Source organism: Chlorocebus sabaeus, chromosome 11 (assembly GCF_047675955.1).
Source record: "Chlorocebus sabaeus isolate Y175 chromosome 11, mChlSab1.0.hap1, whole genome shotgun sequence".
NCBI classification, from domain to species: Eukaryota; Metazoa; Chordata; class Mammalia; order Primates; family Cercopithecidae; genus Chlorocebus; species Chlorocebus sabaeus.
In genome coordinates, this window is record NC_132914.1 from 94073492 (window position 1) to 94092343 (window position 18852).

Below are 18852 nucleotides of genomic sequence, written 5' to 3' on the forward strand. Positions count from 1 at the left end.
GTACCAGCTCTATCTGTTCTTACCTGTCACCTTCTATGACCCACCTGCCTCCTGCAGCAACAGCAACAGCAGCAGCAGCAGCAGCAGCAGCAGCAGCTCTGGAGAAGCTGATTGTTGGATTGGATTGGGAAAGGGAGGGCAGCAAGGGCATGCCCAAGCTATCACCTGTGCGGAATCTTCCAACTCCCTTCTATTCCTCCCTCTCATTATTATTATTGATCATTGTTATTATATGTTGATGATCATCATCAGATATGAATTTTATTACTTTACATGCATTACTTCCCCTTTATATTACGTTTCCTCCTTTATGAAGTTAGGCTGACTTAATTGACTTCTTGAATTCCTTCCAGCTTGCTGATCTCATGAGAGCTATTTTTCTGTATTTTCAGTCTACAATTTCTTCAATTATCAGGACATTTGATTTCTGCAGGAGCTTAAAGTACAGATTGTGTTAAATTGTACAGATTGTGTTAAATCAAATATATTCTGTACTTTCTGACTTACTAATCTTGAGGATGTGTCACCACTCAATGACAATACCGTTGCTATGCTTTAGAGTCACTTGAGGCTGAACAGCTTGCTTCCTGGTGTATTATATTAAACACAGACTTAAAAAACAAAACCCAAAGCAGCTTTTCTGTCAAAACAACATCAGTTTTACAACGTCTTTTTCACAGAGTTGATGTTTACTGGAAAAAGGAGCACTTAAATATTATAAAGCATAAAATCAGCTGTGACTTGATGCTTTCTTGACAATTTTCCTTTGTAGTATAGATTATGTCACACGAATGGGCCACTTAAAATTTTTTTTCATGTGAAAGTCTCTGATAGAAAAAGCCATTTAGAGATTATTTTTATAATACAAAAATAAACATTGTGGTTATTTAAAATCTTTTTAAAATTAATGACTGAACCTTGAGCTTCCTTATTACATGAAAAAGTGGATTACTGATTGTATAATAGGAGTGAATGAAAGTTACTTACATTTCTTGTATTTATTCACTCAGCAAACATTCATTGAGGGCCACTTATATGCAAGAATGATGCTGGGGAATGGGGACGTACTAGGAAGCCAGTCCTCATCTCTGCCCTCAGGAAGCCTATTATCTGGTTAGGGAGGGAGAGAAAATAGTTCATAATTTCTGTAACAATTCTAATTTTAACAAAAATCTAGAAGACAATTCAAGTATTATTTTTATATATTAGTGCCATTATCATATTATATATAATACCATATCATATATCTCATCATATGGCACTAATATATAATATAAACTATATAGTACTAATACATATTATATATACATATACGTGGCATGATGACATAACGTATTTGTTATTTTTGTCCTATATTGATATTTGGTATAATTGGAAACAATAAGTGAAATATACTAAAAGGGGAGATGTTGAAATATGGTTGTGCTGAACAAATTAGCATATCTTTTATTTCCCTTCTAACCTGGGATCTAATCACAGTTGATCATTGTTGAAGTTAAGAGTGTGGGCTCTAAGAAAGAATTCTTATTCAATTCCTTGAACAAATCATTTAACTTCCCTTGTTTTCATTTCCTCTCCTATAAAATGTCGGTGAGTGCCAATGTCATTGGCCTCTGGGATGACGTGAGTGGCATGCATAACATATTTAGAAGGGCACTTCCTCCCTTGTTTTAAGAGCTTTGTAGATGTCGGCTGTTCTTCCTGTTCCATGCCTGGCCTCCTTAGTCTTCTGGGAGCCTCCTAGAAGCAAGGGCTTTTCATCTCCATATTCTTCTTCTTCTCCGTATTCACTTTGTCATCTCTGTATTCTCATCAGTGTGCTGCCCTCCTGCCTGGTTCAGAGTAAGGACTCAGTAACTTCTTCCTGGTTAAGAGAGAGAGAGACAGAGAGAGAGACTGAGGCTGTCCATCATCCTGCCATTCACATAGCACATTCCTGAATTAAACGTTTACACAAGTTCTAGGTTTAAAAAAATATGTCCTTTGTAGGGCATAGCAGCTTGGAATTAGAAAATTTCAGAACCTAAAGATACCTCACAATTTTGTAGTTCTGCTGCATTTTATTTTTTATCATTTAGTAGCCAAGAAATGTTTTAAAGACATATAATACCCAATATTTCAATCATTTTTTCAGAGGACGCTCAAGGTTTAGAGGCATGTGGGGACTTGTTTAAAGCCTCAGTGACGTGGTAGCACCAATGACTGGCCAGGATCCAGTGCTTCAGCTAGATTTCAGTATCTGTATCAGAGTCCTACACTGCCTTTCTGTTTATATTGCTTTATCGTGTGTTCCATTATCCTATCAATTAATTATTTCCCCTACTTGCCTTCTTCTCTTTATGCCAACTTTTTTGTTCTTTAAAATTACCAAAGAGAAGTTGTTAATCTGCTTTCAGCCTAGACAGCCACATTCTCTGAGACAGTTTCCCTGACCTTCCCCAATCTGGGCCTGCTAGCAAGGTGCCCCGTGCTTTATCTGCCACACAATTGGCCATGCGGTATTTTGATTATCTGTCTGGCTATTCATATTCTCCATTAAACAAAACACTAGGCTTCATGACCTCCCTCTTAAGAGAGAGTGCAATGTTGTAGTTTAGACTGTGGGCCTGGAGCCAGACTACCTAGGTTCAAATTATAGCTCTTCTATTTACTAACCATGTAACCTTGGGAGAGTTGCTGAAACCTCACTGAGCTACTGCTTTGTCCTCTGTCAAATAAGCTTGGTAATGGTGCCCACTCAGAGTTGTGGGGATTATATGAATAATGAATTTAAGTCCTTCAGAGAGGGTGGCTGGCACGTAGGACATGTTTAATAAATCTTAGCTCTTATTATTTTCTATTTTCATTTTTATCAAGTACCTAAGCACTTAGAAAATATTTGTTGAATAAATGTCTGCCTGTCTGGCTCTGGGGTCACACAGATAAAGTCTAATGTCTCTTCCATACAATGGTTTTTTAAGTAAAAACATGTTAAATAATGATGGGGCCTAATAAAAACATAGCATGTAGCCCTTGACCATCATGGGTTTGGTGTCTAGTGGAGGTGACAAAAAAACAAAACAAAACACACAAAGCAAGTAACCGCTATAATGCTTAATAGAAAGAAAATTACTGCCTATTAATATTTGCAAATTTTATTGGGAACAACATAAAATTTCTGGGTGTTTCCCTATTAACAACCTCATCTTAGTGGCATGAAAGTTGTTGTGTAGAGCATTGTGAAATTTTAGAAGGAAAGGATTTTGAGAGATTATCCTTCATTTACAAAATAAGAAAATATGTTAGAAATGTATCAAAGAAAAAATTTCAAAGGGTTATTACTGTAATTCATTGAAATACTAGGTATTATAAGTCTTTAAAACATTTATTGGATGCTAAAACCTGTAAAAACTAACAAAGTTCTTGATAGACTTCATTACTGTGAGAGCAGTCTGGTAACTTGGAGGCTTGTTATAAACGCTGTGTATTGTATTGTTCTTCCCCACCCAACCGTTTTTCTTTTAGGACATACAGTGGCCAAGCAAGTATATTACAAGAATAAAAGGAAGGACCCCTCGAAGTGGTTACCTGCTCTTCATCTGTTTGATGTGGCACTGAAGCTCTGTAGAACAACAGCAGTGGAGGAACATGAGGTGGAAGCTGAAATCCTTTTTCAGAAAGGTAAAATGCAGCTGGGGTCAGAACTATGATAAAATTTGCGGAATTCTTTTTTCTATTAACAACAGGATTCTTGAAAATTTGGTCCTTGACTATAAAAATTACAGACGTACAAAGGGCTTAGAGATGGTTAACACAATGGTACCTCCACCAAATCCAGTCTTAGGTAAAAGAACACTGCTTATTTTAAGTTTATGTCTAGAAAGAAAAAAGTACGACTACTTCATTTTGTTTACAATTATAATTGATTCTTCTTATACAAAGTTTCATGTTTGACTGAAAAATGGCGGCATAGCCTTTTAGCTATAAATAATATTACTTAAATAATGTTTGGAAGACTTTTTTTCTGCATCATTTCATTACTTAGCGAAACATTTTGGTTAACTTTTATAAATAAGAGATATACACTCATTGAAATTAAATAGCTACAGCATACCTATACTTAAAACTTATATATAATGCATATTTACTTAATACATTTATATACTTTTATTGTGGCCATTTTACCCCTGAGAAAAAGATGAGGATGACTGCTATGATTTACTGAGTGTCTGCTAGATGCTAGGTGCTGTATTGAATATGTGACATCTCATAGTGCTAATTCTTAAAATAGCTCTGCAAGGTAGGCATAACAAATCCCACTTGACGATGAGGAAAATTAGGTGAGGTCTGGTGAAGGGACTTTCCGAAAGTGAACAGCCACTAAATGATAGTGCCCAGATGTGAGCTCAGCGCTGGCCAGCTCTGTGCCCTTTCCACTGGCTGCATGAAAGCTGTGAATCCTTTCTACAGTGATTATAGAAGTTTCCCTTTCTATCCTTGTTGCTACCCATGTGCTCTGCTAGTGCCTACATTTTTTTTTTTTTTTTTTTTTTGAGGCGGTGTCTCGCTCTGTTGCCCAGGCTGGAGTGCAGTGGCATGATCTTGGCTCGCTGCAACCTTTGCCTCCTGGGTCCAAGCAATTCTCCTTCCTCAGCCTCCTGAGTAACTGGGACCATAGGTGTGCGCCACCACACTTGGCTAATTTTTGTATTTTTAGCAGAGATGGGGTTTCACTATTTTGGCCAGGCTGATCTCAAACTCTTGACCTCAAGGTATCCACCAGCCTCGGCCTCCCAAAGTGCTGGGATTACAGGCATGAGCCACCAGGCCTGGCCTGCTAGTGCCTATATTTGAAGGCTGGAGCTCACCATGAGGACTGGGAGCTGCGAGGGCCAGCACGTTTGTGTTATCATAGAGAGTTTTCAGCCATTTGCTGACTTTTTAGGATTTATTTTTTCTCCTTAGGTTTGTGTGTGTATTTTTTTTTTAATTTTAAAAGTGTTTTCAATCTATTTTTAACTGATGTAACAATTGTATATATTTATGGGGTATAGTGTGATGTTTTTGATACATGTATATATTGTGGCATGATTCAATCAAGCTAATTAGCATATCCATCACTTCACATACTTATCTTTTTTTGTGGTGAAAGCGTTTATAATCTATAATTATTATTATAGTCACCATGTTGTACAATAGGTCTCCAGAACTTATTCCTCCCGTTTAACTGAAACTTTGTACCCTTTGACCAATATCTCCCTATTTCCCCACCATCCCTGACTTTTTAAGATTCTTCAGTTAAGTGAGATCATGCAATATTTGTCTTTATGTACCTGGCTTATTTCACTGAGAATAAGATCCTCCAGGTTCATCCATGATGTCTGCAAATAACAGGATTTCTTTCTATTTTAAGGCTGAATAGTATTCCATTGTGTATATATATCACATTTTCTTTCTTTTTTTTTTTTTTTTTTTTTGAGACTAAGTCTCACTCTGTCACCCAGGCTAGAGTGCAGTGGTGTGATCTCAGCTCACTGCAACCTCCACCTCCCAGGTTCAAGCAATTCTCCTGCCTCAACCTCCTGAGTAGCTGGAATTACAGGCATGCACCACCATGCCTGGCTAATTTTTGTATTTTTAGTAGAGACGGGGTTTCACCATGTTGGGCAGGCTGGTCTCAAACTCCTGACCTTGCGATCCACCTGCCTCAGCCTCCCAAACTGCTGGGATTACAGGCATGAGCCACCACACCCAGCCATATCACATTTTCTTTATCCATGCACCTGTTGAAGGGTACTTAGATTGATTCCATATCTTGGCTATTATGAATAATGTGAATAATGTTACAACGAACATGAGAGGGTAGATGTTTTCTGATATCTGTGAAGGAGACAGGGGAAAGAGGAGAATGCATGTCAAAAAAGGGAATTTAAGATACAGGAGGAGGGAGAAGCATAAGGGAACGGAGAGAAAAGTTAGATGGGAAGATGGGAAGACCAGTTGTGCAGGGCAAGCCAAAGGAGGCTTGCCTCACGTTGCTTCCTGAATGCAGGGGAAGCCTGAGAGTTCTGAAGAAGGAGACAATGGGTCTTTCCTTATTGGCTTACCTTCTGGAAGAAATAGACAGACATACAAAAAGGACAGTACACCAAATGTTCTGAATTTCCAACATGAAATATTTGTTCTTAAGTTCTAAGTGCTAGAAAAAGGGAAAACCATCTTTGTATCTTTTTCTTCTTTCAGGCAAAATAGAACGTCAAATACTAATGGAAGAGAAATCTCCAAGTTTTCAACTTGAGAGTTTATATGAAGCTATACAACTAAGCCTGAAAAATGATCAAAACTCAGGGTAAAAGGATATTCCATTGTTGTAGCTGTGTGTGTTTGGCTTGAACCCTGTGTTCTGGTAGTATATTGACCACTCAAGGCTGGATTGATTGGGATGCCTTCTCAAAGCAGGGCTAGTTCATGGGGTCCATCTCAAGCTTGTTGCTCTTTGTTCTGACCAAAAGCCTCCTTTAAAATAATGGTAAATGACTGTCCTCATAGTGGCATATTGGCCTGTACTCAGATCTCCTGTCAGTGGCATATTGGCCTGTACTCATAGTGGCATATTGGCCTGTATCCAGATCTCCTGTCAGTCCCAGGATTGCTGGGGTCTCCTCAGGATGACTGACTTCTAAACTGGAAGATCCTTCCCTAAATGTGCAGTTGTGTCTAGAAGAGGTTTGTGTGGCTATTCACTCTGGTCATCAGAACCAGGACTGGTCAACTTAATTCTGTGTGAATATAACCTCAATATTGAGTAAGCCGCCTTTGTTACAATGGCACTGATCCAGGTACACTGATCCCCAGCTGACAGATTTGATAGTAAATACATAGACCTAACCCATACCAAATCTCTGCTTTCGGCATTGCATAACTCTATGTGTTTCCTTCTATTTTAATTAGTGGAGGAGGATAGAGAGGGGCCTACATTTTCAAGGCAAAGTCATCTAGCCCTGACCTTCACTTATTTAGTGTCTTGTGTGCTAGAATATTCCAGAATGGTCTTGATGCCAGGCTTCATGGCAGTTGTAGCATGGAGTGTTGCCAGCACAGGACAAGGCAGAATGCTGAACTCTCTTCAAGAACTTCTAATTTTAGTAGGGAGGAAGATGCTAGTATCTATGGTCAAAAGAGCTATGAAAAGAGGGTGTGTGTTTGTGACAGATGCTGGTTTTGCCAGTTTTTCATTTCATCAGCTCAGAAATTATTGGCAAATGATACCAATTATTATGCATGATGAAGCTATTTAATAAGTTCAGTGTTATATCATTTTAGATTGATAAGAGACTCCTACCTAGAAATGGCTCTATTGTATTTTCATCTGAAGAAACCAAAGATAAAAATTTCAGGATCACCGTTAACACTTAAGGTAAGAGTCTATTTTATTTGAAATTATGAATTAATTGCCTTTGAGCTTGCTATTTTGGTAACACTGAGGCTGATTTTCCTATGTGGCTTAGATAAATTAATTCATTGCTTTGTAGTTATACTTGTAACTATATGTTACAAAGAGATACCTCTTTGGACATTTTATATAGGGCTTTGGAAATTATTTTTATAAACACATTTCTGCCTGTGAAAATGTTATCTGTGAAATGTAAGTGCACATAAATATATAGTTAATATATAAATATACAGTTATATTTCATGGATAACATATAAATGCAAAGCAATGAATGAGTCATTAGTATTGATCAGGAAAATTCAAGAAATGACATATTGGTTAAACAGATGGACAAGTGAAGTTTTCAATATGGCCTGTAAATAGATTTCCTCTTGATAGAATCATTCATTCATTCATCACATATCTTTTTAGCATCTACTATGATCCAGGCACTCTTCCAGAGGAAGATATTAAAGCAGCGTCTAAAACAAACTTGGTCACTGTTCTCATGGAGCTTACCTTTCAGTAGAGGAAAACAATAAACCAGTAAAGCAAGGAGGCCAGAGGAGGAAAGGTGGGAGGAAATGAGGGAGAAGGAAGGGAAGGGCGTGTATTAGTTCATTTTCACACTGCTAATAAAGACATACCTAAGACTGAATAATTATAAAGGAAAGAGGTTTAATGGAGTCATGGTTCCATGTGCTGGGGAGGCCTCACAATCATGGTGGAAGGCGAAAGTCACATCTTACATAGCAGCAGACAAAGAAAGAATGAGAACCAAGTGAAAGGGGTTTCCCCTTATCAGACCATCAGATCTCCTGAGACTTATTCACCACCACGAGAACAGTATGGGAGAAACTGCCCCATGATTCAATTATCTCCCAACAGGTCTCTCCCACAACGTGTGGGAATTTTGGGAGCTACAATTCAAGATGAGATTTGGGTGAAGACACAGCCAAACCATGTCAGGGGGTGACTTAGGTAGTGAAATTTGGAGCTAGGAATAACTTACATAGGTGGGATTTTCAATGAATGACCTGAGAAGGGGGTGATGTTTGAAGTAGGATTTGATGGATGAGGTGGGACCCCAGCAAAGAGTTGCAGAGGGGTCGCATCTTCTAGCTAGAGCAGTGCTTCCAAACTAGGGTGTGGAAACACCTGTGAAAATCTTGTGAAATGACAGAATCTGATTCAGTAAATCAGGGATGGGCTCTGAAATTTGGCATTTCTAATGAGCCTCCCAGGTGATGCTGATGCTGCTGGTCTGTGGTTCACACATGAGGACCAAGGGTCTAGACTGAGGGAGATCCCAGAGGCAGGAGTAATTTGGGTGCGTTTGAGGTATATGAACCCAGTAATTTTATTTTTTGTTTCTAAAATTTTAGTGGGCTTTTCTGTTTCATCCTTATTGAATAATCATTTCACCCTCCAAGAGATCTTTTCAGAAAATGTTGGAATCAAATCTTTAATTTTTGAGACAGCATAAACATGATTTAAACCTTTAGGCAAATAGACTCTCAGTCAGTTGAATTATTCATATGGCAGCTGCCTTAGGTAAATGGCCCCACTTTTTTTAATCAAAATAATTACAAACTAGAAAAAGTTACTTTTTGTTGTTTGATAAACATGTTTATTTCCAGTAACAGGAAAAAACCCTTGTTTTTATAGCAGGTGGCAATACAAATTAATAGGATGCTAGGATGATAATATATCACCTTTCTGGCCCTTACTAGAGAAGTGCTTATAATTAAGAACATAAAGAAGTTAGGATCTGAATGAAAGCAGTAGTGTAACTCCTTACAGTATGATCATTATTTTCTGTATGTTTTGACATAGTATAAATATTTTAGCAAGTCATAGAATTATTAGAAGCACAGAAAACAGCCAAAACCAATTAAAAAAATTCATACAGACATATTCAGACCATGGAAATATAACATTTGAAATATGTCCTAATAAAGATAACACACTATAAGCCTTTTAAAGAAAGCACTATTGTTGCTCTTTTATGTAGTGTCCATATAGCAGAGTGACCATAGTACCTGTGTGGGTTTGAATCCTAGCTTCACAACTTACTAGCTATGTAACTGAGGTCTTTTTAAGCCTAGTTTCCTCGCCTGTGACATGGAGATGAGGATCCTTACCTCTTAGAGTGACTCTGAGAATTAAACAAGATAATGGACTTGTATATAATAAGTACTTATATAAATGGAACTATTATTTTTCATTATGTAACATCAGCTAAACATCTTTATTCTTCTTTCTATTTTGTTAATAGCAGGTCCTCAATAATGGATGGCTAAGTTGAATTGACTATTTCTTGAACATTCATTTATTTACTTAAGAACCGAACACTTACTGAGGGCATAATGTGTGCTAACCACTTTCTTTTCCTAAGGAGCACAGAGTCTAGCAAGAGAGATAAATAATTGTATTGCAATGTGACAAGGACTATAATCACAATTTGTCAAGGTGGAGAAGTGTAGTATATGAAGGTTGCAATTTTTCCACATTCTTGCTAACACTTGTTATTGTCTACCTTTTTGATAGTACCCATGCTAGTAGGTATGAAGATTTGCATTTCTCTGGCGGCTAATGATGCTAAGATCTTTTCATGTGCTTGTTGACCATTCATATATCTTCTTTGGGGAAATGTCTATTCAGATCTTTTGCCCATTTTTATTGGGTCATTTGTCTTTTTTCATCATTGAGCTTTGAGAGTTTTCTTTTTAAAAAAATATATGTATTCTAGATACAAGCCCCCTATGAGATAAATGATTTGCAAATATTTTCTCCTGGTTAGTGGCTTTTCCTTTCATATTGTTAGTAGTGTCTTTGGAGGTACAAAAGTTTTAAACTTTAATGAAGTCCAAATTGTCTTTTTTTTCTTTTATAGATTGTGTATTTTTGTAGCATTTCTAGAACCCTTTGTCTAACTGCAGATGTTGAATATTTTCTATGTTTTCTTCTAGAAGTTGTATAGTTTTAACTTTTACATTTAAGTCTATGATCCATTTTGAGTTAATACTTGTGTAGGGTGTGAGGTAAGATTCTAAATTCTAAATTCATCTTTTTGTCCATGAATATGCAGTTGTCTCAGTACCATTTGTTGCAAAGACTATCCTTTTCTCATTGGATTGCTTTGGCACTTTTGTTGAAAATTAATTATATATGTAAATGTTTATTCCTGGATTTTCAATCCTGTTTCATTGACCTATAAGTCTACCTTTACTTGAGTGTCCACTGTCTTGGTTCCTGTAGCTTTTAACAAATTTTGAAATTGTAAAGTGCATGTTTCAACTGTATTCTTCCTTTTCAAAACTGTTTTGGCTACTTTGACTCCTTTGCATTTCACTATCTATTTTAGGATCTGTTTGTCAATTTCTGCAAAAAAAAAAAAAAAAACTAAGGAGATTTTTGTCGTCATCTTAACAATATTAAGTCCCCTAATTAACGAATATGGACTGTCTCTTCATTTATTCTGATCTTAATTTCTCTCAACAAAGATTTGTCTTTTTAGTGTACAAGTCTTATACATTTTTGTTGTTTATTTGTATTGTCAAGGGAATTTTTATTTTAATTTTTAGATTGTTTATTGCTAGTATATAAAAATACAGTTGATTTGTATGTATTGAGTTTTGTATCCTGTGACCTTGCTAAACAGGTTTATTATGTTAGTTGTGTTTGTGTGTCTGTTTGTGTATTCCTTTGGATTTTCTACATATAGGATCATGTCTCCTGCAAACAAAGACACTTTACTTCTTCATTTCCAATCTACATGCATTCCACACCCCCTGCCTGGGTTTTCTTTCCTGTTTACATAACCTAGAATCTCCTGTGCAATGTCGAATATCTCCCCCATCTGGAAAATGCCCACCATATTGTTTCACCATTCCAAATTTTTCTACGGTGGGCTCAAGCCCAACTTCCTCAATAAAGGTTTCCTTTCCATTCGAGATGACTTCTTTTTTCTTTAAATGCCTGAGTCACTAGTTGGTCTTACATTATAGTTATTTAATGTTGTTTTCTATTCTTCATTACATGCCTATTAGTCTTGTTTCCAGAATTTAAGTAGATAAATTACCCATGCTTATGTAGTCAGTAAGCTAGCAATTGTTACCCCAGATTAGTCCCATTGCAGCTAATGATTAGGATTTTTTGTTTGCTTGTTTGTTCATTTGTTTGTTTTATCTTGGAACGGGGCTATATTGCTTAGATTTACCCATAGGCAGATCTTTCCAGGTGTCATCTTCTGCCAGGCTTAACGCTAGAGCTAGGCAAGGCCACATTTATGCCTTATACTTGTTGCTTTGGCATCAGCATTGTACACAGCCTTTCTTTTTCTCTGGGCCTCTTCTCACCAGAAGTAAAAGAAATATACTTTTGTTATTGTTTGTTTTATTCTGCAGATTCATTGAAAATTAAATAATTGGTCAAAATATGGGCATCAAAGAATTAGCACCCGTGGGGCTAATTGAATAGTTAGCTCCATCCAGATGATTTAAATCTTAAGAAACTACTACTACTTATTTTAGTTGTCTATAAAAATGTACAACAGATACTAGCTACTGGTAGACTAGCTACTTGTTCTGTTCACTTCTGTAGCATTGACTTTCTTATGTTTAAAAACTGAATATATATTTTAAAAAATATATATATATATATATATTCTTTACTAAGGAAACCCCCATGGTAAAAAAAAAAATCTTCAATCATTGTTTGTTTGTTTTGTTATTCTATGAAACTTTATGATAATACTATCTCTTTAATATTTTTCTTAGCAGGAAATATGACAGCAAATACTGCCAAAAATCTTTAAGCAACGTTCTAATTTCTGACACTGTTACACAATATATTCAATTTATAGGTCTTCTATTATAATGGCACTTAATTTTACTTAAAATGCCATTTTTGGATGGGCACAGTGACTCACGCCTGTAATCCCAGCACTTTGGAAGGTTGAGGTGGGCCAATCACCTAAGCTCAGGAGTTCCAGATCAGCCTAGGCAACATGGTGACACCTTGTTTCTATAAAAAATACAAAAACTAGCTGGGTGTGGTGATGCATGCCTGTAGTCCCAGCTACTTGGGAGTCTGAGGCAGGAGAATTGTTTGAACCTGTGAGGCAGAGGTTGCAGTGAGCCGAGATCGTGTCATTGCACTCCAGCCTGTGTGACAGAGCAAGATTATGTCTCAAATATATATATATATATAATTTTTATTAACTTATTACACAAATAATGCAAACTCATTATAGAAAATTAGAAAAAAATGCTAAGAATAATTTACCTTAAAACTTGGGATAACCACTGTTAATAATTTTCCCTGCATTTATGTACAGGGAATGTATGTGTGTGCATATTTTTTAAAAAGGATTGTACTTTTCATACAATTTTGTAACCTACACTTTTCTTTCCTCAATGTATTTTGAATATCTTTTCATGTCAGTAGGTACGTTATTATCTTTAGTGACTACACAGTATTTCACTAAAATGTCATCTTTAGAAGATGAGAAGAGTTATCACAAAACTTTATATCATAACACATTTGCCATATTTTTAGCCTCCTCTCAGAAGAAGTAGTTCTGTTAAAGGAACATCAGCAAGTAAATTTGAAATGTACAGTTCATTAGCCTGGATTGCAATAAGAGCTGCTGCACAGGTTAGTGTGATTTTTGTTTAATCTTTCTTTTTACCGTCTTATCTGTATTCTCTGCCTTTAAGAAAAACAGTATACCCATAAAAGAGAAAGGAGTTAGGGTGTGGTACCTCATGCCTGTTATCCCAGCACTTTGGGAGGCTGAGGCAGGAGGATCACTTGAACCCAGGAGGTCGAGACCAGTCTGGACAACATAGTGAGAGCCCATCTCTACAAAAAATTTAAAAATTAGCCGGGCATGGTGGCATGCCTGTAGTCTCAGCTACACAAGAGGCTGAGGCAGAAGGATTGCTTGACTCTGGGAGGTCGAGGCTGCAGTGAGCTGAGATCTCACCACTGCACTCCAGGCTGGGCAACAGAGTGAGATCCTGTCTCAAAAGAAGACAAGAAAAAAAATTACATTATTTGGGATTTGTGCCAATTATGTTTCTTTGGAAAGATTAGAAATACTAGTTATGTTTAGTGTTTTCAATCTCTGTATTAGCCAGACTTAGTTCCCTTTGTTTCACCTTTTCTCAGTGAAACTATTGGCAGATACACATGTGCACATATTTGACATTTTGGCAGATATCTGTCATAGCGAGGTGAGGTAGCTTATTTAAAGTGACTTATGCATTAATTAAATTGTCAACCCTAAATTATTTGTTTGACTATGATATATTCTACATGTCAGGGATCACATATTATTTTTTCAGGTTGTCTTTTTTTTCTTCCAATGTATATGGAATATTATTTTATGAATTCACTTTTTTCACATTATTTACCTAATAGATAATCTATGAATTAGAAAGCTTACATTTATAATTCTAATTTATGCGTTAATTGTAGGTCAGTGAAGCTGTGCTGGCAATTAACTTACTTATTGGAAAGAAGAATACTAGAACCCATAAAGTTAACCAAGTGGCATTACCAAATATCCCAGAATTTGCTGCTCTGGATCTTTTGTCTTCGTATACAGATTATTTGCTTGGTATGTTTGGAGATTTACATATTATGCAAAAAACTGGCATATGTAATATAGAATCAAGTTTCAAAGATTTAATTATAATCTGTTGGCTTTTAGCTTAGATGGTGGTAATGTTTGGGGGTACTTCCAGGGGATCACGCTAGGGCCAAAATAGAGAGCCCTTAGCTCATTGCACATGTGTACGTGTTAGTCAGCTGCTGCATTTCAGATGCATGTTCTTGTAAAAAATGATATTTTACATCTGTTTCTTTTCCAGTTCATACATATCAAGTGGGACCTTTTTGCCTCTCTGATTCTTTAATCCAAAATCTACACTCACCCACTCTCATATGCCTCCCTCCTCTTTTCCTTAGTTATTTTGTATTTGTATGTATGTTTGATTGTGTGTTTAAGCTCTTTCTCTCATTAAATTATCATCAGCTACCTGAAGGCAGGGTCTTCATCTATTCAATTTTTGTCTACAGCAGATTGCACAGTGCTTGCACATAGCAGACATTGAATATCAACATTTGTTAAAAGAATTAATGAAAGAGATTAGCAAAATTTAAACTTGACTGCAATACTGTTTATGTTTTTGCTTAGTTACTCCTTTGATAGTAAATTATAATATAAACCTCTCTATCAGATAACTGGTAACAGGCATTTAACATTCATTTATGTGTTTTTCCATTATTTCACTCAAAAAACATTTATCCTGTGTTTGTTGTGTGCTAAGCACTTGGATAGGTGCTAAGAAGTAAGATACTAGTCTTACTTCCAGACTGGAATTTCACTAACATCCATCTCTAATTTTGCTTGGTGCTAGGTCAGCATTGAGCCAAAGCAGAAGAGTTTTAACCTGACAGGGGTGGGAGTGATCATCCTAATACTTCTGGAATCACATCTGTAGACAGCGGCTTACTTTGCTGCATTGTTGGGTCAGCCTTAGTTAAAGTGTTAATGTCTAACGTCCCCCTCTTTGGCTCTTTACTGAAGCATTTGTGTCCCAAATTATTTTGTAAACTATTTTATAGGTTTTTTTTTTTTGTTTTGTTTTGTTTTTTTTTTTAAATGCTGAAGCTTTGTTTTCTTATTTATATTTCCTTCGTACCTGGTAGAATTTTGCTTTATCGGCTTTCTGAGCCACAGCCTGAACGTCAGACTGGGTGCTTGCTCTTCTTTAAGGTTCCCATAGATGGGTTCTCTGAGGACAAAGCCATTGACCCTACACAGGGCAGTTTGGCAGCCCACTTTTGCTTGACACTGTTTGGCAGCTCAATTCTCCCTGGTTCAGAATGCCAGGAAAGCATCCCTGTTAGAAGCACACATTATTGTACAGTATTAATAATCAAGAGACTTAAGTTGACATCCTAACTCTGCCAAACCATTTCATTTCTCTCAGCCTCATTAGAGACCAATCTACTGTAGAATCTGAGGCTAGTTGCTCAGTCTCTTGTCTGTAGATTGAGAGATTAGTCAAAATCTCAGACGATAATTCAAACTTCCAGTATGGCTATTTCTTCTTCATACTGCCTCCTTATTACTTCTGAATGATGTGTCTACTTTATCCTAATCATTTCCTTGTGTTCTCCCAATTTTTAGGGCAGGGATGACCAATAAGTTTCATCCAAGATGGACCCTAAAACTCAGTGGCTTACGGCAACGGGAGCTCATTCTTCCACTCAGCTCATGTGTTCTGCTTCAGTCTGTAGGTCGGGTTCAGGCGCACCCTTACGTACATTTGTCGTGAGGCCCAAGCTAAAGAGACAGTGGTTAGCTGGGGCACGATCTTCTCATGGTAGATACCAGAGTGAAAGAACCACAAAGCAAATCACACAAATGCATTTAATGCCCCTCTTCACATCCCATCCCATTGGCCACAGCAAGTCATAGGGCCAAGTCCAGTATCAGTGAGCTAGGGAAATATACACTGCTTGAGCAGGAAGGGAGAGAGGAGTGGATGTTTGCCAAATGATAATTGAAACTATCGTGTATGACAAATTCAATGGCCAGTGGCTACCTGAGAAGAACCTCTGTATGGTTCAGAGGAAGGAGAGAACCATAGGAAAGACATGAAAAAGGTCCTGTGATTAATTAATGATTTCAGCCGTGGGCACAGGGGAAAATGGCATCCTCTAAACCAAACCATGTTTGTTGATCCAGTTGAGTAGGTAGTCTTCATCTCAGTTTAATACTAGAACCTAAGCTTTCTTGTTCCGTGTCAGTGGCTTTTATAGCATATTACATTTTTTCAGTTTCCATTTTATACTATTAGCCCTTCTTTACTATTTTAACTATGAAATTACCAAATTTTAAAATCCAATCTGTTTTGCATTTTGCCTTGCCTTAAGAATAATAATTTTGCCCTCCAGTCCTTTCCTGGCAGGCTGATAATTAATTCATGCTGATGACTTCCCTCACTTCAGTGTTTGGGTTAGAAGGAGGTTCTGAATTCCCACTTGGTTGCCGCAAATACCCAGATGGCAGTGAGGTTCATATTATAATGGCTTGCTAAAGGGCAAAATTCCTTAACAACAACAAATAAAACTTGTTTGATTTTCCTTGCATTAGCATAAATTAGCACCCAGCAAAAAACCTCCTCAGTAATCTTAGCTTTAAACAATACTAGCACTGATCTACACATGAGGTGATGAACAACATTTACTGTTATTGTATGCAGAGTACTGTACCAGATACTCATATTCAGAGAGAAGGAAGAATCAGAGAACACATCAAGGAAGCAGGTCTTACCTTCCATGAGCTTCTAGTCGTGGGCAATCAGAACAGGCATATACCCTGAATGACAGACAGTCATTTTTTGGCCAGGCGCAGTGGCTCATGCCTGTAATTCCAGCACTTTGGGAGGCTGAGGTAGGTGGATTATTTGAGGTCAGGAGTTTGAGACCACCCTGGGCAACATGGTGAAACCCCATCTCTACTAAAAATACAAAAAATTAGCTGGGTGTGCTGGTGCCCACCTGTAGTCCAACTACTCAGGAGAGTGAGACAGGAGAATCGCTTGAACCGAGAAGGCAGAGGTTGCAGTGAGCTGAGATTGCACCATTGCACTCCAGCCTCAGTGACAAAGTAAGACTCTGTCTCAAAAAATAAATATAAAAAACAAAATTCATCTTTTAAGAAGAGCATAATAGGCTGGGGGCGGTGGGTTACAGCTATAATCCCAGCACTTTGGAAGGCCAAGACAGGTGGATCACTTGGGGCCAGGAGTTCAAGACCAGCCTGGCCAACATGGCAAAACCTGATCTCTACTAAAAATACAAAAATTAGCCGGGTATGGTAGTGGGCACCTGTAATCCCAGCTACTAGGGAGGCTGAGGCAGGATAATAGATTGAACCTGGGAGGCAGAGGTTGCAGTGAGCCGAGATCGCGCCACTGCATTCCAGCCTGGGTGACACAGTGAGACTCTATCTCAAAAAACAAAACAAAACAAAAAAAGGAGAGCATAGTAATGAAGGCAAATTAAAGTGCCACAAGCTAAATCCATCTATGCCTTCTAGGGGAGCTGGACACAGGCAGGATGGCATATGAGTTAATTAAGAACATTGTTTTCTGGGAGAGGTATATTATGGGGCAGGTGTAAATTGACGCAGGGGAAGCAAATTTTATCAACAGAGCAATTGATGACAGGAGCATCATGACAGAATGGACTAGTCATGTGTGGAGAGAGAGCTATAGATCATCCTGCCAGGACCAGAGAGCAATTGTATGACACCTATAGCACAGTAAGAGAGTGGAAGTGATGCACCTAATACAATTACTGAGGTATTCTCTGTAGGAACAGACACTTTGAAATGATGGCACTGGCAATGTGGGGCCATGTTTAAATTCAATGCAAAGAAACATTTATTTCGTGCTACCTCCTTTGGGTCCAGTTATATTCAAGTATACACTCTATCATTTTGTCTTGATTTTCTTGTGGCCTTGATAAAAAATTCAGCTGGGATTAAAATTATTAAATTCTGTATTTAAATTTTGAATTCAAAGTAACATTTAGGATTACTGGTCCCAGATGCAGCCTCTTATTACTACATAAACACATATACAGAAAACTACAAATGCCTGTCATACTAAAAAGTAATGTCAGTGAATGTTAGGTCCAGGGTCAGGTTCCCGCCCATGTTGAGGTAGGAGGGGTGTGGGTGGATGGGGAGCGGGGAGCAGGGAGCTGAAAGAACATTCGGGGTTGTGAAATACAGCTGTAGTTATGTGAAATACAGCTTTATTCAGCAGCTCTCTCATCAGCAACTCTCTTACACAGACTGCTCTGTCTTGGCTCTTTGCTCTGGCCACTGCCACACACAGCTGCATAGCCAGCTCTCCCTTCAGGGTCAGCAGCTTAACTCTTTCTCTGGGCATGAGTGCACCTATACAGTATCAACATGGCAATTATACCTTTTACAGACAGCAGTGACTTAGAGCCAAATGATGAGCCTTCCCATGTTATGGCTACATGGCTGTGATAACAAGTGGAGTTATACACCTGCACTCTAAACTCACTGAGTCACACAGGATGTAAACATCCTGCTTTGCCCTATCCTTGACCAAAGCACATCCATTACCTTAGAGTGAACCTATTGTCAGAATACAAAAAGAGATCAACTGAGCAGAGCCGAGAATCACAACTGGGCTTTAATGTATGTTTTGCCTCTTGAAACAGAGCAAAGCTTCCAACCCGAAAATAAATCTGATTTTTCCCTCCCACGCCACCTTGCCCCTGGTGCAGAGATACAGGGTCAATGACAACTAACTAAAAAGTGGGATGCAATTCCTCTACTATTATCTTCTGTTTTCCTATTCCTGTAACACACAATTCCC

The 18852-nt window shown here is 37.7% G+C and overlaps 1 protein-coding gene across 4 annotated transcripts in view; it reads left to right on the top strand.

Moving 5' to 3' along the window:
- CFAP54 (cilia and flagella associated protein 54) overlaps nt 1-18852 on the top strand; it is a 377198-nt gene that overhangs the window by 246714 nt on the left and 111632 nt on the right. For all 4 annotated transcript variants that reach the window (XM_008004317.3, XM_037996664.2, XM_037996665.2 and 1 more), the window contains 5 exons: nt 3505-3660; nt 6223-6328; nt 7303-7396; nt 12974-13072; nt 13898-14039. In XM_008004317.3, coding sequence (XP_008002508.3) covers nt 3505-3660; nt 6223-6328; nt 7303-7396; nt 12974-13072; nt 13898-14039 — 597 coding nt within the window. The remainder of the gene's footprint in view (nt 1-3504; nt 3661-6222; nt 6329-7302; nt 7397-12973; nt 13073-13897; nt 14040-18852) is intronic.